The 25,481-nt window shown below is 39.8% G+C and overlaps 2 protein-coding genes across 15 annotated transcripts in view; one reads left to right on the forward strand and one right to left on the reverse strand.

Moving 5' to 3' along the window:
* Positions 1-3,957, forward strand: part of LOC139752964 (TBCC domain-containing protein 1-like) — a 152,165-nt gene extending 148,208 nt beyond the window's left edge. For all 13 annotated transcript variants that reach the window (XM_071669107.1, XM_071669102.1, XM_071669113.1 and 10 more), the window contains 2 exons: positions 1,825-1,938; positions 3,486-3,957. In XM_071669107.1, the coding sequence (XP_071525208.1) occupies positions 1,825-1,938; positions 3,486-3,587 (216 nt within the window). In that variant the 3' untranslated portion in view covers positions 3,588-3,957. The remainder of the gene's footprint in view (positions 1-1,824; positions 1,939-3,485) is intronic.
* A 64-nt stretch (positions 3,958-4,021) lies between these two features.
* LOC139752966 (epimerase family protein SDR39U1-like) overlaps positions 4,022-25,481 on the reverse strand; it is a 64,622-nt gene continuing 43,162 nt past the window's right edge. For both annotated transcript variants that reach the window (XM_071669117.1, XM_071669116.1), the window contains exons 5-6: positions 20,010-20,156; positions 4,022-8,921 (exon numbers count right to left, since the gene is read on the reverse strand). In XM_071669117.1, the coding sequence (XP_071525218.1) occupies positions 8,488-8,921; positions 20,010-20,156 (581 nt within the window). In that variant the 3' untranslated portion in view covers positions 4,022-8,487. The remainder of the gene's footprint in view (positions 8,922-20,009; positions 20,157-25,481) is intronic.

A 25,481-nucleotide genomic window follows, 5' to 3' on the forward strand; every position in this document is an offset into this window, starting at 1 on the left:
AAACCTTGCATCACTTGTGTTGTTGCTGGGAATGCTTACCACTTGGCCCACTTTCAATGAGAACCACTCTCTGACTACTTATCTACATGCTGTACTTTTCTGGTAAAAACTCATCAGTGCATTCAGTAATTTTACATTTACCCTATTTGTGGCACATTCCACAAAGCTTCTCTGTCAGCCCTGTTTTATGTTATCACCAGATTTGTAAATACCACAAGTACTTCTTATACATATTTTTCAAAGCAGACACTTGGTCCACATATACTCTACCTCATCCACACTCAGATGTTATGTGCATGCTACCACCATCTCGTCTCCACTCATCCATGCAGCTTTCCAGGTAAAAGTCACTTTTGAAGGGCACTAAACATGCATTCTTCCAATCTTCTGATACCACACATTGGGCCATATAAAAACTGAATACCCTAACTAACCAATCAGTAATACTGTCACTTTCTTTCTTGAGAAATGGTTGTAATCCCATAAACTTGTGCAGCTTTACCACACTCCATCTTAAGCAAGGTGCACTGCCTTCTTTCTTTCATCAAACTACTAGGCAGAACTTTCACTTTGCATGTCACCTCATCATAAATAATTTACATCACATTGGCTACCCTTACCATCTCCCATATTCACTCATCCTTCAAAATCCTCACTCCATCTCTTTAACCTCTTACCTGTTACCACCTCCTCCATATGCTTTCTTCTGATGTTCCCTTTTATTATTTTGTTCTTTTCTCTTTATTTACTTCCTTTCACATTTTCTTATTCTCCTGAAATTTATTAATACTTTCCCATCCCCATTTCTTGTTTGCTTTTTATTCAGCTACCATACTTTTCTCTTGACTTGCTTCTGCTTCTTGTACACCTCTGAGTCACTAATGCCATCCATCTTCTCTTCTCTCTCCATAGTAATTTAACTTCATCCCACTATTATTACCCTTTCTTATACACCCACTTTCCACCTTCAGCACTGCACACACTTCACATGCATATGAAAGCAGTGCTTCCCTAAATACATTCCACTCCCTCTCTTTCATTAATCATGCACATGCCATTCTTAAATTAGTTTCATTTGGTATCTGTACACAGGCCTCTTTTCCAGGCTCTCTCAATTTCACTTCTTCTTTCTCAAGTCATTTCCTAGAACTGCCATAAATTTTCTCACAGGCCTCATAGAAATGATCAGAAATTCTACCAGCTTCCCCCACTCAGCAGGTTCACATCCAACTACCTCTCCTTTGTACACCTTTGATTTAACACAATCCAAAAATACCCAGTGACCCCCAACACCAGTCATCCATGTATATTCATATATGCACCTTTTTCTTCAAACTATTTCCAAATCACCATTCTTTTTTAGGATACAACTCAAAAAGATTTTCCTTACCCTACCCACTATACCCTCAACTACCTCATCAACCACTTTTGCATTTACATTCCTTTGCACCAAGATATGATCTTTTGCATCAAAACTGCCATAGCATTCATTCAGCTCCTCCCAAAAAGCACCTCTTTTTTTCTTTACACTCCTATCACTACCAGATACATGACAATATTCCACCTTGCATGGTTTACTTCCATTCTAGTCCACATCACTGAAAGTGACAGTCCCACAGCCTCTCTATCAGGAGTGTCACCTTATCTTTCAGTCTTTATCTTGTTAAATATATAAGGGAAATCCTCATTTGTAACCAACATATTCTCATATCCCGACGCATTAAGGTAGATTATTAATAATAAAGCTTTTCCTGTACTTATAAAACAAGTATGTAATCTTCATTAGTTTGAACCTGAAGGACTTGATTTCATTCTTTTGCACAGAGTGTTGAGGAAGCAGGCAAATGTGTGTCAAGTTTCCGGGCTGAAGTGCGAGATGCTGAATTGTCCCCTGAACAGCGAGCAATTCTGCAAAAAGCTATTGATGCAAAGTTTAAGGTAAAGAGAGTCTAAAAGCAAGACAATGGTTTTTGCCCTAACTTAAGATCATTGCTAGACATGGCTTCTGTCTCACTCTTATGCCTTGTACATGTTGCTATAAAGAAGACTGGTTTATGCTGTCTCCTTTACACATATTCACTATCTACCTTTTTCCCCCTCCCCTTTAGCTTTAGTTCTCTCAGAGCTAGAGCATCCAGGTTCCTCCTCTCAAACCTACTACCTGTTTCCCTTTGTCTCTCCTGGTTACATCCATTCACATCCTAACACACCAGCTTGAGCCTTCAAGGAGGATGAACAGTCCTTGTTTGGTCCTTCTGTTCCAACTTTTAAAAAATAAATATACAAGGAAGGGAGGGTTTCCACCCCTCACTCCAAGACCCCAGCCCCAGACTTCAAGGAGGATGAGCATTTCTTGTTTGCTTCCTTCTGTTCCAACTTTTAGAAAGCAAATAGAGGTGGGCAGGGTTTCCTGTCCCCACTCCCTCTCCCTTTAGTTGCTTTTCATTACATGCAGGGATTATGTGGGAAACATTCTTTCTCCCTGTACCCAAGGGTCCCACTATCTTTAGTTGCCTTATATGACATGCAGAAAATGTATGGGAAGTATCATTTCCCCCCTTTCACCTGAGGACAAAGGTAAGTGTTTGAATTATAAAGGATAAGTTTGTTGAGTGTAACTGGTAAGGTGTATGTGGTAATTTGGAAAATGGTGGCATGCACAGAGCATCAGATGAGAGAACAGTGTGGTTTCAGGATGTGTGGTTCAGGTCTCTCTCTCTCTCTGCTCCATTCATAGACAAAAGTCCACATCAAGGCCAGGCCTTAAATGAAATATAAACAGGATTATGAGAGAAAAAAAAGAAGAGACAATGGAAAGTATTTACGAATTTTGGGGGAAGCAAGAACAGTCTTTTAAAATATGCCAGGCAGTAGTTATTAGGAAAGAAAATAGAGAGTAGAGAGTTCCAAAGCTTTGAGATGTAGGGAACACATTTGTCAAAATGACCCCACCTTGAGTTGCCAACAGCCATGCAGTAATTATATGATGCTGCAGGTTGCCGATTACTGTATGGTTTAGCTAGTGGGGGGTGCAGACGAGCAGCTACCTCCGAGGAGCAAAACCAAAGTAATACCCACAGAAGAGGGGAAAATGAACCAACATTTCGGCATAGGCCAAGATGGTAAAGTTTGGAAATTAGCCTGGGAGAGTTTATAAGTCAGACTGTTTTTGACTCAACTGTGTCAAGTATGGATGCAGAGCTAGAACCACCCCAGATGTGAGGGAAGTATTCATTACCAGGACAAATCATTCCTTTGTGTACACAGAGCAGCTGTTGAGAAGAAAAGAAGTTTCAACATCTAAACAGGACTCCCACTAGTTGTAACTAGCTTGTATCTGGGTCATTTTAGTATCCAGAATAATTCATAAAGATAAATTTAAGAGGCCAAGCACTGAGTTCTTGATTGTTATTATTATTATTATTTTGTAGATTTAAAAGGCCAAGCACTGAGATCCTGATCATTATTATTGTTTTGTTTTTCAGGCATGGTTAAGGGATACAGGCAAACAGCGTGAACTGGACCAGCTAGAAAAATTAGCACTCACATTGAAATATGAAAGAGTTGCTAAAACAACAGCCATATAAAAATCAGAATAATGATGTTGATTTTTAAAGATTTAAATTCATCAGTTTTTGAGAACTCTTTGTCTCTTATCTATTTAAGAGACAAATGTAAAATCACATTTTTTTTATATAAATACTGTATTTTAACATTTTTAAATTACTAACTGATGAAACAATGACTTTACAGATTACCTGCCAAGAAGTCTTTTGGTTTATTTGTTTTCCATATTATTATTTTCTCTATGTAATTATTGGCTTAAAAAGACATATTTGTAAAAAGACATAGTTGGTAAGAGAAACTTGCTCATTTCTTTATGTAATATGGATGTTGATGTACAATGTTTTTTATGATCCTTTTAATATCTTTCACCATTAAAATAATTCATTCTTTCATACTTGTTTGCAGTTTCCCCCTTACACCTTAGCAAGATAGCATAGGGAACAGATAACCAAGCTTTAGAGGAAAATCCTCACTTGTTTCCTTCCTTTGATCCTTTATTTGGAAAAGAGTAATACTGGAGGGGAGGATTTCTAGTTGACACCCCCTCCCTCCCACCTTCAGTCTTAGGAGATACCTAGTTACAAAGTTGCTCCACTATTCTTAAGGAAAACTAAAATCATTATAGGGAATAGGGTAGAAAGAATACTTCTCATGTCTTCCATGCGTGTCATAGAAGGTGACTAAAGGGGGTGGGAGCGGAGGGCTCGAAACCCTCCCCTTCTTGTATTTCAATTTCTAAAAGAGGAAACAGAACAAGGAGTCAAGCAGGAAGCGCTAATCCTTCTTGAAGGGGCAGACTGGGGTGTCTGAATGTGTGTAGATGTAACCAAGATGAGAAGAAAGGAGAGATATGTAGTATGAGTGAAAATGAAACAAAGCTCAAGAGTAAAGGGGAAGAATGATTTGGAAATATCCTCTTACCAACCCCTAACTTTACTCCCAAGACGAGAGCTTAGGAAGGAGTAGCACTACTTCCAAGGCAGGACCTGTGAGAATCTGTGATAAAGTGTAAGGAAGTAAATTTTAGATTGATGTGGGTAAAACTGAAAATGTATGTAGAGATATGGGGGATTATTGGTGCGGTGCTTATGCACCTGGTCATGAGAAGGAAGATCTTGAGAGGCTAGTGTTTTGGAAACTGCTGAGTAAGTGTCAGCAGTTTTGGTGCACAAGACCAGGTATTAGTGATGGGTTATTTAAATGTGAAGATGAAGAATCTGGCAGTTGAGGGTATGATTGGTGTACATGGGGTGTTGTGTTGTGAATGGAAATGGTGAAGAGCTTGTGGATTCCTTTGCTGAAAAAAGATTGGTGATTGGGAATACCTGGTTTAAGATGAGATATACAAACAATTATACGTATGAGAGTAGGAAAGATGGTCACAGGGCATTATTAGATTACATGTTGATTGATGGGTGTGCAAAAGAGAGAATTTTGGATGTTAATGTGCTGAGAGGGGCAGCTGGAGGGATGTCTGATCACTATCTTGTGGAGGTAAAGGGGAAGATTTGTAAAGTTGTCAGAAAGGAAGAGGGATGAAAATAAGTGAGCATGGAAACAAGACTTGTGTGAGGAAGTACCAGGAGAGATTGAGTGCAGAATGGCAAAAGGTGAGTGCAAATGACATGAGGGGAGAGGGTGAGGAATGGGATGTATTTAGGGAACCAGTGATGGCATGTGCAAGAGATGCATGAGAAAGGAGGCACGTGGGCAGATTTGAAAGGGTAATGAGTGGTGGGACGAAAAAGTAAAGTTGTTAGTGAAGGAGAAAAGAGAGGTGTTTGGACAATATTCACAAGGAGGGAGTGCAAATGACCAGGAGGTGTATAAGAAAAAGTGGCAGGAGGTTCAGAGGAAGGTCCAAGAGTTGAAAAAGAGGGCAAAGAAGAGTTAGGGTGAGAGAGTATCATTACTTCAGGGAGAATACAAAGATGTTTTGGAAGGAGGTAAATAACGTGCGTAAGACAAGAGAATATATGGGAACATCGGTAAAGTGGGCAAGGGGGGAAGTGATAACAGGTAGTAGTGAAGTGAGAACATGGAGTGAGTATTTTGAAGGTTTGATGGATGTGTTTGATGACAGAGTTGGAGATGTAGGGTGTTTTGGTTGGGGTTATGTGCAAAGTGAGAGAGTGGTTTGGTGAAGATAGAAAAGGCGGTGAAAGCCTTACAGAAGATGAAATTCGGGAAGGCAGTGGGTTTGGATGGCATTGCAGTGGAATTTATTAAGAAAGGGAGTGACTGTATTGTTGATTTCATGGTAAGGATATTCAATATATGTATGGATCATGGGGATGTGCCTGAAGATTGGCAGAATACATGTATAGTGCCATTGTACAAAGGCAAAGGGGATAAAGGTGAGTGTTCAAACTATAGAGGCATTCATTTGTTGAGTTTTCCTGGAAAATTCTATGGGAGGATAGTGATTGAGAGAGTGAAGGCATGAACAGAGCATCAGCCTGGGGAGGAGCATTGTAGTTTCAGAAGTGGTAAAGGATGTGTGGATCAGGTGTTTGTTTTGAAGAATGTGTATGAGAAATACTTAAAAACAGATGGATTTGTATGTGGCATTTAAGGATCCAGAGAAGGTATATGATACGGTTGATAGAGATGCTTTGTGGAAGGTCTTTAAAAAAGTATACAGTGTGGGAGATAAGCTGCTAGAAGCAGAGAAGTTTTTATCGAGGGTGTTAGGCATGTGTACAAGTTGGAAGAGACAGTGACTGGTTCCCAGTGAAGGTCGGTCTGTGACAGGGGTGTGTGATGTCCCCATGGTTGTTTAATTTGTTTATGGATGGGGTAGTTCAGGAGGTAAATGCAAGAGTTTTGCAGAGAGGGGCAAGTATGCAGTCTGTTGGGGATGAGAAGGCCTAGGAAGTGAGTCAGTTGTTGTTGGTCTAAGACACAGCACCTGTGGCTGATTTGAGTGACAAGCTGTTGAAGTTGGTGACTGAGTTTGGATAAGTGTGTGAAAGAAGTTGAGTGTAAATGTGAATAAGAGCAAGGTTATTAGGTTTAACAGGGTTGAGGGACAAGTTAGTTGGGATTTTTAAGCGATCAGGACCTGAGCATACATCCCAACTAACTTGTCCCTCAACCCTGTTAAATCTCTGCTTCCCTAAATACATCCCATTCCTCAGCCACTTCCCTCACATCATCTGCTCTCACCTTTTGCCATACTACACTTAAACTCTCTTGGTACTTCCTCGCACAAGTCTCCTTTCCAAGTTCACTTACTCTCACCACTCACTTCTCCCCAACATTCTTCTTTTTTGAAAACCTATACAAATATTCACCTTCACAACATAGTGATCAGATATCCCACCAGCTGCCCCTCTTAGCACATTAATATCCAAAAGTCTCTCTTTCACATGCCTATCAATTAACACGTAATCATAATACCCTTTGACTATCTCTCCTATTCACATAGGTATTCCCAATCACGTCTTTTTTTCAGCAGACAAATCCACAAGCTCTTTACTATTTCTATTCACAAAACTGAATACCCCATGTACATCAATTATGCCCTCAAGTGCCACATTACTCACCTTCACATTTAAATCACACATCACTAATACCCAGTCTCATACACCAAAACTGCTGACACACTGACTCAGCTGCTCCCAAAACACTTGCCTTTCAAGATCTTTCTTCTCATGACCAGGTGCATAAGCACCAATAATCGCCCAAATCTCTCCATCCTTTTTCAACTTTACCCACATCAATCTAGAATTTATCTCCTTACACTCTATCACACACTCCCACAACTCCTGCTTTAGGAGTGGTCCTACTCCTTCCTTAGCTCTTGTCTTCTCACCATCCTCTGAGTTTACTCCCAAGACTTTTCCAAACCATTCTTCCCCTTTACCCGTTAGCTTTGTTTCACTATGAGGCAGAACATCCAGGTTTCTTTCCTTAAACATAATACCTATCTCTCCTCAGACACCCCAATCTGAGCCTTCGAGGAGGATGAGCACTCCTCCCTTGACTCCTTCTTCTGTTTCCTCTTTTAGAGATTGAATTAAAAAAACAGGGGGAGTTATTATTATATCAGTAAATATACTGAATTTTTAAACTGATAGATTATATTATATCAGTGAATATACTGATTTTTCATCACAGAAGCATGACATAGTAGCTTTTCACATTGTGACCAATCACAGAGTCTGAAGAGAAGTTATGTGGTGTTTGGGTAAAAATTACTAATACCACCCTTTTCCTACATCCAAGAAATAGGATATTATTATTAGTATTATTATTATTATTAATATTTTCTTTCAAACTATTCGCCATTTCCCGCATTAGCGAGGTAGCGTTAAGAACAGAGGACTGGGCCTTCGAGGGAATACCCTCACCTGGCCCCCTTCTCTGTTCCTTCTTTTGGAAAATTAAAAAAAATGAGAGGGGAGGATTTCCAGGCCCCCCCCCCTCCCCTTTTAGTCGCCTTCTACGACACGCTGGGAATACGTGGGAAGTATTCTTTCTCCCCTATTATTATCATTATTATTATTATTATTATTATTATTATTATGATGATGATGATGCAAACCTTAAATATTCTAAGTTCAACTAACTCGTATGATACATATTCAGTATAAATGAAAAATTACACCATTTTATGAACAGTGAGTCAGTCATGATTAAAGCAGGCAACAGACTTCAGCATCATGAATTAACACTTCAGAGCCAACCCTGCGAGGCACTAAGAACTGACATGGAACTACTTTACACTGTATGTGCATACCTTCATAACTTACTGTCTAAAAGAACTAATGAATGTAATCCTGCACAACACAGTGCTATACTACCTTTGAAAAATAAAAGGCCTTCCCCAAATTGTGTAATATAAGTTGTTTCTGAAGTAAGAAAGCTAGTTTACACAGCCCTTTATAATCTTTTATATTCTTAATTACTTAAGACTTAAACAAGTTCATCTGCATATATAAGTTTTGCAAATTCATAAGAAGCTGATTTAATGTCTGGGTATCTGAATATATATCCAGTTTCAAGGGCTTTCTTTGGTATCACTTTTTGTCCTTCCGTCATAATTTTAGCTCGTTCTTCACTGAAAAGGGCATTAACAAAAAATGTTGGCAGTGGTATAAAGGAGGGTCTCCAGAGAGCTTCCCCAAAAGCTCTTGCAAATTCTTTGTTTGTTATAATTTGTGGGGCTACTCCATTTACAACTCCACTGACACTTTCATTCTCAATTGCATGGATGAAGAGGCCAACTATATCATGAATATGAATCCAAGGCATAGGTTGTTCACCACTTCCCACTGGACCCCCAAAGCCCATGTAAAATGGTACAATGAGCTGCTGAATCATTCCACCTTGACGACCCAGTACCACACCTGAAAAAAAAAATTTACTGGAGAAAATGTAGAAGGGAGATACTGGTAAAATAATGCTGTTTGATAAACATAAACTACCTGCCACTACAAACTTAAGGCAAGTGCCTAGACCTCTTCATGAATGAAAAAGCTGTTTTAAGAAATAAAATTTGGATTCAGTGTATGGTATACTTGGTGAAGTCTTCGAGAGTCTTTTACCCCTACAGCCTGAGCTAAGCCCACCCTGTTGGGATGGGTCACTGGTCGACGAAGCTGTTGGAAGCCACAGCCTGCAGGCCTACAGATCTCTTATAGCCTGGCTTGACTGGTACTTGTCCGTAGCATTTAAACTTGTCTACTGTGTATCCCATGTATTTGATACTAGCAGGCAAAGTGGTGCAGAATTTGTGTCTTGGATGTTTAAGGTGTTCTCTCTTTTTGTGCGTACTGCACCATTCAATTTCAGAGATAATATTTTACAAAGTCTTCCATGTCTGTCATGCCAGTAGGATGTTAATTCCTAGCTTAAAAAATACTTTTCAGGTGTAGATGATGATATACCTCTTCCATCTGAGCTCCAGGGAGAAAAGCCTCTGAGATTTAAGCCATTTCCATTAATTTAGTTCCTTGACCACATTACTATGGGCTGTGTAAAATCTCTGAACACTTTCTAATCCTGAAATTTTGCTTGCCGTTTAGGGTAGTGTTAAAACAGAGCAATATTTAATTTGTAAAAGAATTAGCTATCTATCTATATCTCTGATGCCCATTCCAATTGGAACTCCCTTAAAGGAGTGGCCATGGCAATAGAGTCTCCATAACTAGTGAACTCTAGTGCTGCTTCTTAGCCTTAAGTACCTCATCCTTAACAGGCCACTAGCAAAAGGCAACTTTAGTGCAGTGTTTGCTGAGCTCCTACCTTATGCTCCCACTGACTACTACTAACTAATGCTCCTTCTAACTAATACTACCTAATATTTCTAACAAATACTGCCTACATTTTCCTGTCTACTACTTCTGTCTGATGCTCCTACCATTTTGCCAAAAGGCAGGGCCAGCACAATGCTCACTGCAGGAAAATCTAGAGTTATGAAGAATGAGCTGTGGGAGTTTACTGTTGTCAAGTGTTATGTATGTCTAGAAGAGATTGTGTTTGTGGACAGAATGCCACTTTGAATAATATCATTAATGGTTTTCTCTCGTTCTGAAAGTCTGCAGGATCTAGCTCACCATCCTGCTGCAGTAGAAAACCATCGTTTTGGTGTATTTGCTGAAGGTTAGGTCATTAGGTGGTTTTTGGAACATGCCGCTGCTCTCCATCCAAAACCACAGCATAAATGATGCCCATGAAAATTAATATGATTGACTGTTGCCCATCCATGAATTCTAACCTTCTCAGTGCTGAGGACGTCAACCTACTATTATGTAGAAGGGTGCTATGGATGTAAATCTACATGTAAAATGCTATGAACTTCAATCTACACATGTAATTTCTGACCACAAGTTGAATTTTGCAAACTGTAAGTATGTAATTGTAGTGGACAGACATGCACCCTTCCTAGGGACTCACCAAGTCTGTGGTACTCATCCCACCCATAGCACCAACTACTACACCTCAGCTACATACTCACCACCCTTACTTAGGCTGGCCAATCCAGTAAATGATATATTTTCCTGAATCAAAAATTTGTTACTTCTTTTAATTCATAGGTAAAGCAATGGTACTGATACTTTTTTTGCACTCAGTCATATAAGTATAAAAAAAAATGAGTTTATATAATTTACATTTATATAATTTATATAATTATATAATTATAATTATATAATTTATATAATTTACCTCGCAGACGCGGGAGACAGCGACAGAGTATAAAAAAAAAAAAAAAAAAATGAGAATCAACATGGATCTTCAGGGGTTAGGGGCCTCTAATTTCCCTTCTCTCTGGGGAGACTAATGTTTCTAATCCTTTGCAAATCATCCAAACACCAGCTGTGGTGGGAGCATGACTCAGGAGTCACCTCCAGTAAGTAGTCACCACCTGGCAATGACATCATCCTAATGCCTGTCAGGCTGGCCATCTCATAATTCTTTGGCACAAGAATATCAAATGGAAAATACTACCAGTTAAGTTGTTTTTTGAAAGACAAGTGTTGGCAACAACAATCAGAAAATTTATTCACAGTTCTGGCAACAACAATCAGAAAATTTATTTACAGTTCTAAGCTCTAGAGAGAAACTTGTTTTTCATTCTTCAAAACTCACTTTCTTCTCTAGGGTTGGTCTATCCCATTGGCTAAGAGAGTACAACTACAGGAAAGTAGAAGGTTAAAAAGAAATTTCCTTACCAAGAAAACGATGATCACAAACATATCCAAAGCTTATCTTGTGGCACTTTACTGATCCTCCACCTTACAAGGAATAAGCCCAATGCCCATAAAATTGATCTTCAGCATCTACACCAAGCTATATGGTTGAGAGTGTTGAGGAGTCTCAAAGCCTTTGGAAAGCTTCTGAAGAGATTTCCTCAAAAAAGGCTAGCTAGGCAGTACCCTAATGACTTGGCTCTAACAGTGAGGTGATGTCGAACCAATTAAACCAGTCTTTAATCCAAAGTGAAATGTTCTTTCAGTAAAGGGTCTCAAACTGTCAGAACAAATCAGAAAGGGGATTCCCCTTGCTATTCAAAGAGATCTAGATATTCTCAAGATATCAAACTGGATATAAAAGTTCTTCAAACTTACCCTTTGAAAGATAACATTAAGGTATCTGAAGCCTATATACCTGACCTTCTCAAACCCTGGGTTTGAAAAAAATTCACGGTAAGTTATGCCATATGAGAGGATTCTCATGGTTGGACAACTATAAAGTTCTTTGACTGAACAACACCAAGAACTTTGACAACCCACAATTAGGTTGCCAGATGGAAGGGAACGGGTCCTCAAGAAAAATGAGTTACGAATCAGTCCTTGGTGGGTCCTAAAATAGGTAAACTCTCAAGACCTGAAAGTAGGAACTGACGACATTTTTATATTTTTTTTCCCTTCAAAGGGAAGTTTCAAAAATCTCCTTGAAAACTGAATCTTACGGAACTGATTAAAAGGTTCCAAAACTTACTGAAACTGTCTGAGTTAACACATAAACATTTTGAAGCAAATATTTGTCACATTTCTAAGATTTCAGGTGTCAAAGTGTGAATAAATCCAAAGGAATAAGTTTCAAAGCTCAGTGCTTGGATGCTAAGTTTCTAATCTGACGTAAGGTAGTCTCATAAATCTTGAGGAATCAGCTATAATGAAGTGCACATTAAAGAAGTCTGGCATCGACAGTCTCTCTTCCACTTGAGGCTATCAAGGTCACTAATTCTGAAAAAAAGGCAAATAGTCTTGGGGAGAATTCATCCCAGATTCAAAGGAAAAAAGAGGTAAATCTGATTCCAACTATAGGTACACCACCGAATTTCCAGCATCTGATGGTTTGGCACCTCCTTTAGTCCACACAAAATTATGTGAGCAATCTTGAAATTACTGCAGCCACTAGACTAGTTTACTGGGCGATCACAGATGGCATTGTGTGTAAAGCGCGCTTATTTACATTCTTTACACTACACTTGTGGGTGGTGATAACATAATTCTGTGGAATTCTTAGCTTATTCTGCTTAAATTTAACCCTAGCTTTGGCTTCTAAGACATATGAGTGTCAATCGTGGTGTCAACCGTAAACACCAGTCAATATCGATCCAAGATAAAGTAGAACTGTTAAAAAAATGGACTGTGGTGTTTTGGTGCATAAGCTGTGTGACATCTACAGTACTGGTTCATCAAATGTTTATGATATAAAGAAGCAAAGGGAGAAAATATTGAAATTCTATGCAGACAGTGATTCCAAGAAGCAAATGGCAATTAGAAAAACTATGAAAGATGGTAAGAGTACTAGGCACGATCGAGTGATGATGGAATGGTTCTGACAGTGTCGGAGTGATGGAGTGGACTTGTCAGATAGCATGATAATGGACCAGGCTAAGTTGTTCCATAAAGAACTTAAATTACATGAGCCTGACTTTAGTGAAGGATGGCTTCAAAGATTCAAGAAGCGTCTTTGAATTTCCGAGAATAAAGTGTGCGGAGAAAAGTGGTCTGCAAATACGAAAGAGCTGCTGAGTATGTGGACAAATTTGCAAAACTCATAGCTGATGAGCACCTCAGTCCTGAGCAGGTGTATAATGCAGATGAAACTGCATTATTTTGGCAATGCACACCTAAGAAAACACAAACAACAGAAGACAAAGAAGACCCCACAGGATTCAAACAATCTAAGGACATACTTACCATCTTAGGGTGCTCAAACATTTAATATGTTTAATTTAAATATCTAGCAGTCCAAGGTATGCTTTAGACACATGGGAGATGTATAATAAGTTGGTTAGAGGTGTGTTGATGAATTATTATTACGTGACCACGGTTGGTCTTGCAAAATGGTTAATCCGGCATGGCTTTGGAACCATGAGTGCAGGAAAATCAGTGGTGTACTTGTATTTCAAATCCAAATCCAATGCCTCGCATTCAGCACCAGAGAAAGCATTCTTGGTAAGACTTGGGTGTCTGAACTCAGTATAGCACTAGGAAAATCTGAATGAAAGTCATGTCTACTGTAAAGATTTTTTGAAAGGACATTGTAGGAAATGAAGAATAATGGTCTTTACATTTCCTGTATAAGAACTTCTGCTCTTCTTACTCCAACCAGTCTGTTTTTTGTAACTACTTAACAATCCTACTTTTACTCACATACACTCTCAACTTTCTCTTTTCAATCACTCTCCCACACCCAGAAACCAGCTTCTGCAGTTTCTCATTTGAAGCTGCCACCAAAGCCATGTCATCAGCAAACAGGAACAAACTCATCTTCCAGACCCCCCCAAAAAAATCCTTAACAAACTGTAGGTCTTCTCTCTCCATGACCCTTTCATTCATCAATCTCATCACACCACCTATAAACAAGCTAAACAGTCATGGTGAAATCACACATCATGCCACAGATCCATTTTCACCTAGAACCACACAGTCTTCCCACTCACACACGTCCCATTCTCTTGAAAACTCCTCATTGTTTTTTATAGCTTTCCTTCCAAACACATATTCATAACACTTCCACAAAGTGTCTCTATCAACCACATCCGACATTTTCTCTAGATCCGTAAAAGCCACTGGCAAATTCTTTTGTTTCTCTAAGTACCTCTCACACAAATACTTCAGAGCACACTCCTAATTCACACATCCTCCAGCATTTATAAAACTACACTGATCCTCACTCAATCATCACTCTCCCATATAGCTCACTAGGCACACTTAAAAACCCTCAGCTTTGTAATTCAAATATTCACTTATGTCCCCCTTGCATTATGCAGATACTCTGCCAATCCTCAGGTACCTCACCATAAGTCTTACACTTACTTAAAATCCTTATTAACCAATCAACTACACTGCTGCAACCAACTCCCATGAAATTCACCTGAAATCCCATCTTCTCCAGCCATTCTGCCACAATTAATCATATGCAAAGTTTTCACAACCTGTTTTCCTTCCCTCAAAGCATTTTCTTGTGACTCTCCCACCTTACATACCTCTACATCCAAAATACCCCGCATCTGCCACCCATCATCATTATCACTGAATTCATTTAACATATTTTTTTTTTTTCATTTTGCTTTGTTGCTGTCTCCCGCGTTTGCGAGGTAGCGTAATGAAAAAGACGAAAGAAATGGCCAAACCCACCCCAATACACATGTATATACATACATGTCAACACACGCAAATATACATACCTATTCATCTCAATGTGCACATATATATACATACATAATTCATACTGTCTGCCTTTATTTATTCCCATCGCCACCTCGCCACACATGGAATAACATTCCCCTCCCCCCTCATGTGTGTGAGGTAGCGCTAGGAAAAGACAACAAAGGCCACATTCGTTCACACTCAGTCTCTAGCTGTCATGTAATAATGCCCGAAACCACAGCTCCCTTTCCACATCCAGGCCCCATAGAACTTTCCATGGTTTACCCCAGACGCTTCACATGCCCTGATTCAATCCACTGACAGCACGTCAACCCCGGTATACCACATCGATCCAATTCACTCTATTCCTTGCCCGCCTTTCACCCTCCTGCACGTTCAGGCCCTGATCACTCAAAATCTTTTCCACTCCACCTTTCCACCTCCAATTTGGTCTCCCACTTCTCATTCCCTCCACCTCCGACACATATATCCTCTTGGTCAATCTTTCCTTACTCATTCTCTCCATGTGCCCAAATCATTTCAAAACACCCTCTTCTGCTCTCTCAACCACGCTCTTTTTATTTCCACACATTGCTCTTACCCTTACATTACTTACTTGATCAAACCACCTCACACCACATATTGTCCTCAAACATCTCATTTCCAGCACATCCACCCTCCTCCGCACAACTCTATCCATAGCCCACGCCTCACAACCATACAACATTGTTGGAAGCACTATCCCTTCAAACATAGCCATTTTTGCTTTCCGAGATAATGTTCTCGACTTCCACACATTCTTCAAGGCTCCTAGGATTTTCGCCCCCTCCCCCACCCTATGATTCACTTTCACTTCCATGGTTCCATCCACTGCCAGATCACTCCCAGATATCTAAAACACTTTACTTCCTCCAGTTTTTCTCCATTCAAACTTACCTCCCAATTGACTTGACCCTCAACACTACTGTACCTAATAACCTTGCTCTTATTCACATTTCCTCTTAACTTTCTTCTTTCACACACTTTACCAAACTCAGTCACCAGCTTCTGCAGTTTCTCACATGAATCAGCCACCAGCGCTGTATCATTAGCGAACAACAACTGACTCACTTCCCAGGCTCTCTCATCCCCAACAGACTTCATACTTGCCCCTCTTTCCAAAACTCTTGCATTCACCTCCCTAACAACCCCATCCATAAACAAATTAAACAACCATGGAGACATCACACACCCCTGCCACAAACCTACATTCACTGAGAACCAATCACTTTCCTCTCTTCCTACATGTACACATGCCTTACATCCTTGATAAAAACTTTTCACTGCTTCTAACAACTTGCCTCCCACACCATATATTCTTAGTACCTTCCACAGAGCATCTCTATCAACTCTATCATATGCCTTCTCCAGATCCATAAATGCTACATACAAATCCATTTGCTTTTCTAAGTATTTCTCACATACATTCTTCAAAGCAAACGCCTGATCCACACATCCTCTACCACTTCTGAAACCACACTGCTCTTCCCCAATCTGATGCTCTGTACATGCCTTCACCCTCTCAATCAATACCCTCCCATATAATTTACCAGGAATACTCAACAAACTTATACCTCTGTAATTTGAGCACTCACTCTTATCCCCTTTGCCTTTGTACAATGGCACTATGCACGCATTCAGCCAATCCTCAGGCACCTCACCATGAATCATACATACGTTAAATAACCTTACCAACCAGTCAACAATACAGTCACCCCCTTTTTCAATAAATTCCACTGCAATACCATCCAAACCTGCTGCCTTGCCAGCTTTCATCTTCCGCAAAGCTTTTACTACCTCTTCTCTGTTTACCAAATCATTTTCCCTAACCCTCTCACTCTGCACACCACCTTGACCAAAACACCCTATATCTGCCACTCTATCATCAAACACATTCAACAAACCTTCAAAATACTCACTCCATCTCCTTCTCACATCACCAATACTTGTTATCACCTCCCCATTAGCCCCCTTCACTGAAGTTCCCATTTGCTCCCTTGTCTTACGCACTTTATTTACCTCCTTCCAGAACATTTTTTTATTCTCCCTAAAATTTAATGATACTCTCTCACCCCAACTCTCATTTGCCCTCTTTTTCACCTCTTGCACCTTTCTCTTGACCTCCTGCCTCTTTCTTTTATACATCTCCCACTCATTTGCATTTTTTCCCTGCAAAAATCATCCAAATGCCTCTCTCTTCTCTTTCACTAATAATCTTACTTCTTCATCCCACCACTCACTACCCTTTCTAATCAACTCACCTCCCACGCTTCTCATGCCACAAGCATCTTTTGCGCAACCATCACTGCTTCCCTAAATACATCCCATTCCATCCCCCACTCCCCTTACCTTCTTTGTTCTCACCTTTTTCCATTCTGTACTCAGTCTCTCCTGGTACTTCCTCACACAAGTCTCCTTCCCAAGCTCACTTACTCTCACCACCCTCTTCACCCCAACATTCTCTCTTCTTTTCTGAAAACCCATACAAATCTTCACCTTTGCCTCCACAAGATAATGATCAGACATCCCTCCAGTTGCACCTCTCAGCACATTAACATCCAAAAGTCTCTCTTTCGCACACCTGTCAATTAACACATAATCCAATAACGCTATTTCATATTCACCTCATCTCTGCCTGTTAGCACACCTGTCTGCCCCTTTCACAGACACTACCATCAGTTCTCTTGTTCTCACACCATTAACCTCCTTTCAAACTCTTATCATTCTCCCCAAGGTTTGCTGAATTCGCTCTCCTCAATTCTCACTTGCCCTCTTTTGCAGCTGCTGCACCTTCCTCCTGACCTCTTGCCACTTTCTCTTGTACATCTTTCAAACTTATCAGGTACACTCAACAAACTTATACCTCTGTAGTATGAACACTCACCTTTATCCCCCTTATCTTTATACAAAGGCATTATACATGCAATCTGCCAATTCTCAGGTATATCACAATGATCCATACACACAATGAAAATCCTAACCAATTAATAACACAGTCACTCCTTTCTGATTATATTCCACTGCAACACTTCTGCTGCTTTGCCACATTTCATCTTATGTAAGGCTTTCACCACCTCTTCTCTCTTCACCAAATCACTCTCCATAACTCTCTTACTTCACATACTACCCCAAACCAAACACCCTACATCTGCCACCCTATCATCAAACACGTTCAAAAGTTTCAAAGTACTCGCCCCATCTCCTCCTCACTTCATCACTAACTGTTATCACTTCCCCTTTTGCCCCATTCCACAATGTTTCTTTTTGTTCTCTTGTTTTCTGCACACTATTAACCTTCCAAAACATTTTATTCTCCCAAAAGTTTACAAATACTTGCTCATCTCATCTCTCATTTTCCCTCTTTTAAAGTGGGCACCTTCCTCTTGACCTCCTGCTGCTTTCTCTTATCAATCCTTCAATCGTTTACACTCCTTCCCTGTAAGTTCTCTTTCACAAGCAACTTTACTTCTTCATTCCACTACTCACTATTCTTTCTCATCTGCCCACCTCCCATCTTTCACATTACCACATTGCATCCCTTGCACATGCCAACTGCACTTCCTTAAAGACTGCCTATTATTCACCCACTCCCCTTTTGCCATTTGATACTCAATCTCTCTAAGTATCTCTTCACACAAGTCTCTTTTCCAGGCTCACTTACTTACCACTCTTCTCCCTGACAGTGTTTACTCTTTTCCAAAAACCTCTACAAATCTTCACCCTTGTCTCCACAAGACAGTGATCAGACATCACACCAGCTGCCCCTTCAACAAATTTAAAAACAAAAGTCTCTCTTTTACATGCCTATCAATTAATATGTAATCCAATAATGCCCAATGACCATCTTTCCTACTTATATACACATACTTGCCTCTGTCCCTCTTTTTAAAGGTATTTCCAGTCACCATTCCCTTTTCAGCACACAACTCCACAAGCTGTTCACCATTTCCATTCATACTACTGAACACTCCATGTCCCCCAATCATACCCTCAACTACCTCATTACTCACCTTTGCATTCAAATCACCCTTCACTAATACCTGGTCTCTTGCATCAAAACTGCTAACACACTCACACTCAGGTGCTACCACAACACCCACCTCTCATGATTTTTCTTCTCATAGCCTGGTACATAAGCACAGTTACAGCCTCACAGATTCACACAACACCTTAACCTTCAAGGAGGAGGAACACTCCCTGCTTGGCTTCTTCTTCTGTTCTCTTTTAGAAATATAAGTACTAGAGGGGAAGGTTTCCGGCTCCTTGCTCCTGCCCTGTATAAATGTCTTCTACGATATACAAGGGACACAAAGAAAGAATTCTTTTTCCTCTTCCCGGGGATAATTACTACTACTATTATTATCACTATCATAATTATTCTTATTATTATTCCATGAATTATTTCATATGGGGTTTTGGGTTAACCAAAGACCCCTTTTTCAGGGGTTCCTGCAGCTCTATGGCTGTACTAGATTCAGAAAGTATATTAATGAGGCTGTATTCTTTTCATCAACTAATGATGATATATGAATATAGCCTATACCCTAGTAAAAACAAGGAATACTTATCTTGGTAAACAAGTGGGCCCTGAGATGTCATGACTAAAGCCAGCCAAGAATTTCCTGAATCATCTTCCCATGTTGCTTACCACAAATCCATGATCAAAAACACTCCACAGGTATATGGCCCCCACCAAATGGTATCACAAATCCATGACCATTCCCTCCACAGGTATATGGCCCCAAACCAAAAGGTAAATAGTAAGATATGTAAGAATATGTCCAATGTGCCTAAGATCTGGAGAATTATGTGATGGCTTGCTTTGTGTGCCCTAGTGGCCAGGTGGGGACTGCTGAGGGTTGAGCTATTACAACTACCTTTTGGGTGGTTTGTGAAGAGTAAAAATTATGATCTCATTCAGAGGTTATAGGCTCCTAACCCCTAGAGAAGCATGGAGATTCTCCTAGCTCACATGTCTGGACTGATAATGGAAAGAACAATAAAAAATGAAAAATTTTCATATGCTTATATGACAAGGGAAGGAAAAGACATCTTGGTATTAATCCAATTCAGTCAGAAGTAGGAGTTTACTAAAACTAGGTACATAATTCCATGAATACTGAGATGGTCAAAAACATTCCTATTTCCATCAAGTAAATCAAGTGCATAAGTATTTCCAAAATAAAACATAAAAATGTTGTTGACAAGTATTATCAAAAACATTTCTAAACATTGCTTGTATTAACTATCAGCAACCAAGAAAAAATGCTGGGAGTTAAAAGGCCATACCTGTTCTTATCTTGACTGTCCTTACATTAAGGCTAGGAGGAAGATTTACAGCATTTTCCCAGTCAGAACACAAACGAGACAGAAAATCAAAGTCTCCACCAGGACCATCCTCTGCATACACTTCACCTTGCTTTGGTGGGTAATAGCCTGAAAGATGTACATTCAGTCTGACAAAATTCCTTTATATTGTAAACCAAATCTATATTTCAACATTACATTTTCTAACACACTATATTGTTTCTGCTGAATATACCAGCTTTACTGTATGGTAGTACAGTATTTTTTTTTTTTTTTTTTTTTTTTTATACCTCGTCGCTGTCTCCCGCGTTTGCAAGGTAGCGCAAGGAAACAGACGAAAGAAATGGCCCAACCCCCCCCCATACACATGTACATACACACGTCCACACACGCAAATATACATACCTACACAGCTTTCCATGGTTTACCCCGGATGCTTCACATGCCTTGATTCAATCCACTGACAGCACGTCAACCCCTGTATACCTGTCAGTATACCTGTACAGTATACTTCTGGTTATTTTTTTCATAAATTTTTGCTATTTCCTGCATTAGTGATGCAACACCAAGAACAGATGTAGAAAGGCCTTGGTCATATTCACTCTCTAGCTTTTAGTGAAACCAGAGCTCTCAATTCACAGCTAAGTCACACAGACCTTTTTGCAATTTTTTTCTAACTCCTTCATATGCCCTGGTTGAGCTCACTAACATCAAGCATCCCCCTGGAACCACATCACTCCAATTCACTTAATCCTATGCATGACTTAAACCCTCCTGCATGTTCAAGCCCTGATAACTTAAAGCATATTGCACTCCATCCTTCCATCTCATCCCTGGTCTCCCACTCCTTATTCCCTCCACTTTTGACACATATACCCCTTGGTTCAGTCTTTCTTCATTCATCCTGTCTTTATGTCCAAAACATTTCAGCACACCATTTTCATCTCTTTCAACCATACTCTTCTTACTACCACACCTCACCGCACTCTTCAAACCACATATTTTCCTCAACCATTTCATTTCTAACACCTATCCTCTTCTGTACTTTTTCATAAGGGACCATGCCTCCCACCCTTACAGCACCATCTACTCTGTTATACCATTAAACAAGGATATATGCATATCATTGCCTCACTGACAGTGACCTCTCTTTCCACATCTGAATGCACCCAGGAACTTTGCCCCCTTTTGAGTACATAATATGCATGTTATAGAACTGTAATAACAATAATTCTGCAAAGCAACATCGCTGAACTTGAGAGACCCAATGGTATGCCAAAGGCAGACCAAGTAGAGCACAGGGGATATGAAAGTGTGTGCCAAAATATCAAAATCAAATACAGTATAAGGAATTGTCCATGACACCTAATTCCATTACGACACGATGACCTCTTTATGTTACATTTCCCAGAGCAGACAAAAGCCAAGTTCCTCCCCACATGATGATCAAGTTTCAATCATCTTTCATATTTTGTTCTTACATACTCTTTATTGCACTTACAAGAAATATACTGTTGTGTTTACCAGGAATTCTCTATCCTCTCTGTATGGCTTTAAGTACAGAGATACATTTCCTTCTGTTGTTCTACCTCAAGACATCGAGAGAGAGGACCATTTTGAATTTTTTCTCTGATGTTTTTCATTCACTCTGCTTTCTTTCCTCTGGTTACATTCCTTTTGAATCCCTTCACTCCATTAGATTTCGACATCATGCCCCCAAAGCTGCCCAGTCTAAAGTTAGTAGGATGTGGAGAGTCAGTTAAGTGTACCAAACAAAAAATATTCTAATTTTGAAAGAGATACTTCAGTAACCTCTATATCCTTGTTTTGAAAGAGACAATAGAGTTACTTGACAGACAATGGACTACTGCTGTATGGCCTAGTTAAACACAAAATGTGCAGTAAAATGTTAGTGTCAAACTGACTTCTGTGTATGAATTACCATAAACCATCAGACATTCAAACAAATTGAGTTTTGATGACTACACATTTATCTCTGTTGCTTTCACAACTAGATCTGTAAACCAAAAATCCCAATTCACATATGTATTGGCTGTACCACTCATTAGAATTTTTCATCATAATGGGGGAAAAAAAGCACTGAAGGCAAATTTTTCAGTAGTATTGGAGAAATGCTTCCAGCATTTAGTAGCCATCTTAATCAAAGATTATGATATGATCTATATTTCACTGTAACCCTTACTGCTTGGGTTGAAATCTAATCATGTGTCATTGTATCTCTTACCAAACATGTACTGTACTATACTTTCTTTTCTTTCAAACTATTCGCCATTTCCCACGTTAGCGAGGTAGCGTTAAGAACAGAGGACTGAGCCTTTGAGGGAATATCCTCACTTGGCCCCCTTCTCTGTACCTTCTTTTGGAAAATTAAAAACGAGAGGGGAGGATTTCCAGCCCCCCGCTATACTATACTATACTATACTATACTACACATTCATCTCTGATGCTTTCACAACTAGATCTTATTTCATTATTTATTATACTTTGTCGCTGTCTCCCATGTTAGCGAAGTAGTGCAAGGAAGCAGACGAAAGAATGACCCAACCCACCCACATACACATGTATATACATAAACGCCCACACACGCATATATACATACCTATACATTTCAACGTATACATACATATACAGACACAGACATATAAATACATAGACATATACATATATACACATGTACCTATTCATACATACGGCCTTCATCCATTCCCACTACCACCCTGCCACACGTGAAATGGCACCCCCCTCCCCCCGCATACACGCAGGGTTCACACTCAGTCTCTAGCCATCACGTGTAATGCATCGAAACCACAGCTCCCTTTCCACATCCAGGTCCCACAAAACTTTCCATGGTTTACCCTAGACGCTTCCCATGCCCTGGTTCAATCCACTGACAACATGTCAACCACCTCCTGTATGTTCAGGCCCCAATCGCTCAAAACCTTTTTCACTCCATCCTTCTACCTCCAATTTGGTCTCCCACTTCTCCTTGTTCCCTCTGCCTCTGTGACTGAAACCTCCAATGTTTTTTAAAAGAAAAAAATCCACATCCAAGACCTACAAACTACTCCTTAGTTCACCTTGACAGCAGGTCAACCCCTGTATAAAGTTCCCAATCACTCCAAACATTCCCTCAAATACATGCCTCTCACCCTCCTGAATGCTCTGGTCCTAGTACCCTAAAAGCTCCATTACTCAATCCTTCTACTTCCTTGTCAGGTTCTCCATTTCTTTTTTCTCTGGCTTCTAACACAGATCCTTTCAGTTAGTCTCTCTACCTTTATCCTTTTCATATGCCTGAACCATTTCAGCACACTCTGGAGCTGCCACTCAATCAAGCTGGTCACTATCATTCCTCCAAATGTCATTTCTTGCATAATCATACTGCTTCATGCCAAATATCCTCGAGCATTTAATATCCAACACATCCAATGTCTTCCTTTCTTTTTAACCATAGCCTAAAACTTGCTTCCATACAATAGTCAGAACAACTATACCTTCACACACCCATCTTTGTCCTCACAGCACAGTAAATAAGTTTTCCTTCCACATGCTCCTTAACACTTTCATTGCACATTATTTCCACAGAGCCAGTTGTCCCATGTGCTTTAAAAAAGAAATTCCTCCTCATATTCTTGACTTTACAGTCAAGCTCCACCACAAATGTTGATGATAATGCTGTTAGTGCTTTCCAACCATTTTTTAAGATCCTTTGCACTCTACTCCATCTTTTCAACTTTAACCTGTCAATGTATCTATCTATTACCTCTGATGACTGTTCCCTCCTGGAACTCCCAACAAGAAGGTTGTGCCAAGAAAAGATAAAGAAATGGCCTTATTTGCTTACATCCACTCTCTAACTGACATGTATAATGCACCAAAACCAGAGCCCCTTATCCACAATTAGGCCCCACAGACCTTTCCATGGTCCCCCAACTGCTGCACATGCTGTGATTTTATCTTCATCAATTTCCATTAGGTTCACCTCTGTCTTTATGAAAATCATATCTATGTGTTTTTGCATTTCCTTTTGATCAGATTCAGATCTCATGATTCTGCTTACTCTAGCATCATCAAGGAAGCTCCATACTATGCTTTCCTCAAGTTCACTGTCCATGTCTGATATTGAGGCTAACATTGTTCTTGAAATTCCAAGAGAAATTTATGCCATTTCAAGATTTGTGTACTGATAAGTCTTTCATGTTGTGGAAAGGAAACCTGGGATTCAAAAAGTGCATTCCTTTGAAATACCATTGATAAGGAGTAAAATTTTGTTTTAATGATGAACAAAGTGACTGCATGCATTACTTTATGACAGTAAAATAGACTGAAATCAATCATGACGGGGTTTTAGGTTTCTCAGGCTCCATGTTTCAAGGTGTGCTATATGAAAAACAACTGGTGAAAATAGAAGAGTAGGGTGAGTGAAATGTACATATACTGGGTGATCCAAAAGTCACGGTGCACCTACACTACAAACAATAAAACAGCCTTATTCTTAGTATCATTGTTACAACAAATGACTTTTGACATCTATGGTGACTGACCTCTCCCTCCCCTTCCTTCCTCATGCAATTTTGCTTTAGTTTTTCATTGAATAAAAGCACATCCAGAAGCTAAAAGGTATTAATGTGAAAATGGTTTTGTCACTTGAAGCTCAAGTGTACGGTAGAACAGGTGTTACACAGTGCAGACCAATATACAGACGAAGTGCAACAGAAGTTTGCTGAAAAAATATCCCAACACCCTGTACCACATCAAAATGCAGTACAGCGATTAATTGCCAAGTTTTGGATAAGCAGTAACATGAAAGAACACATTGGATATTTTGGATTGCAAAGCTTGAAAACGAAAGAACACACTGGATATTTCGGATTGCAAAGCTTGAAAAAGTTTGTAAATTGGCACAGCAAACAGGCATCTCATATAGCAGCACATGTAGAGTGCTGAAGAAGCAGTTGCACCTGCATCCCTATAAGATACCATCAGTGCATGAATTGAAAATACTGGACAAAGTCAAGCATGTTAAATACTGCTGACTGCTGACTTTATTACCGTCAATGGAGAGGATATTCTGGACATTACAGTCTTTACCAGAGACATAGTTTCATTTATCCAGTTATGTCAACACTCAAATCAGCTGCCTTTGTTTAGCACCTAATCTGCATAAGATCAAGGAGACACCATTACATGATCAGAAAGTTGGATGGAGCAAATCTACAGTATGCTAGGGTTGGAGAGGCCCAGGTCAGTTGCTACTTGCATATGACATAACTATGATGACAGACTCAAGAAACTCCAGCAGTTGCAGTGTCTGAATATAGGGGAGTGTGTGAAAGGAGGTCACAGAGAATTAACGTTTACAGATGTGTACAATGGGGTCAACAAAAGATGGTTTAAGTGCAAGTTTGAATGGGAAGAACCTAAAGGAAGTGG

This window comes from Panulirus ornatus, chromosome 13 (assembly GCF_036320965.1).
Source record: "Panulirus ornatus isolate Po-2019 chromosome 13, ASM3632096v1, whole genome shotgun sequence".
Lineage (NCBI taxonomy): Eukaryota > Metazoa > Arthropoda > Malacostraca > Decapoda > Palinuridae > Panulirus > Panulirus ornatus.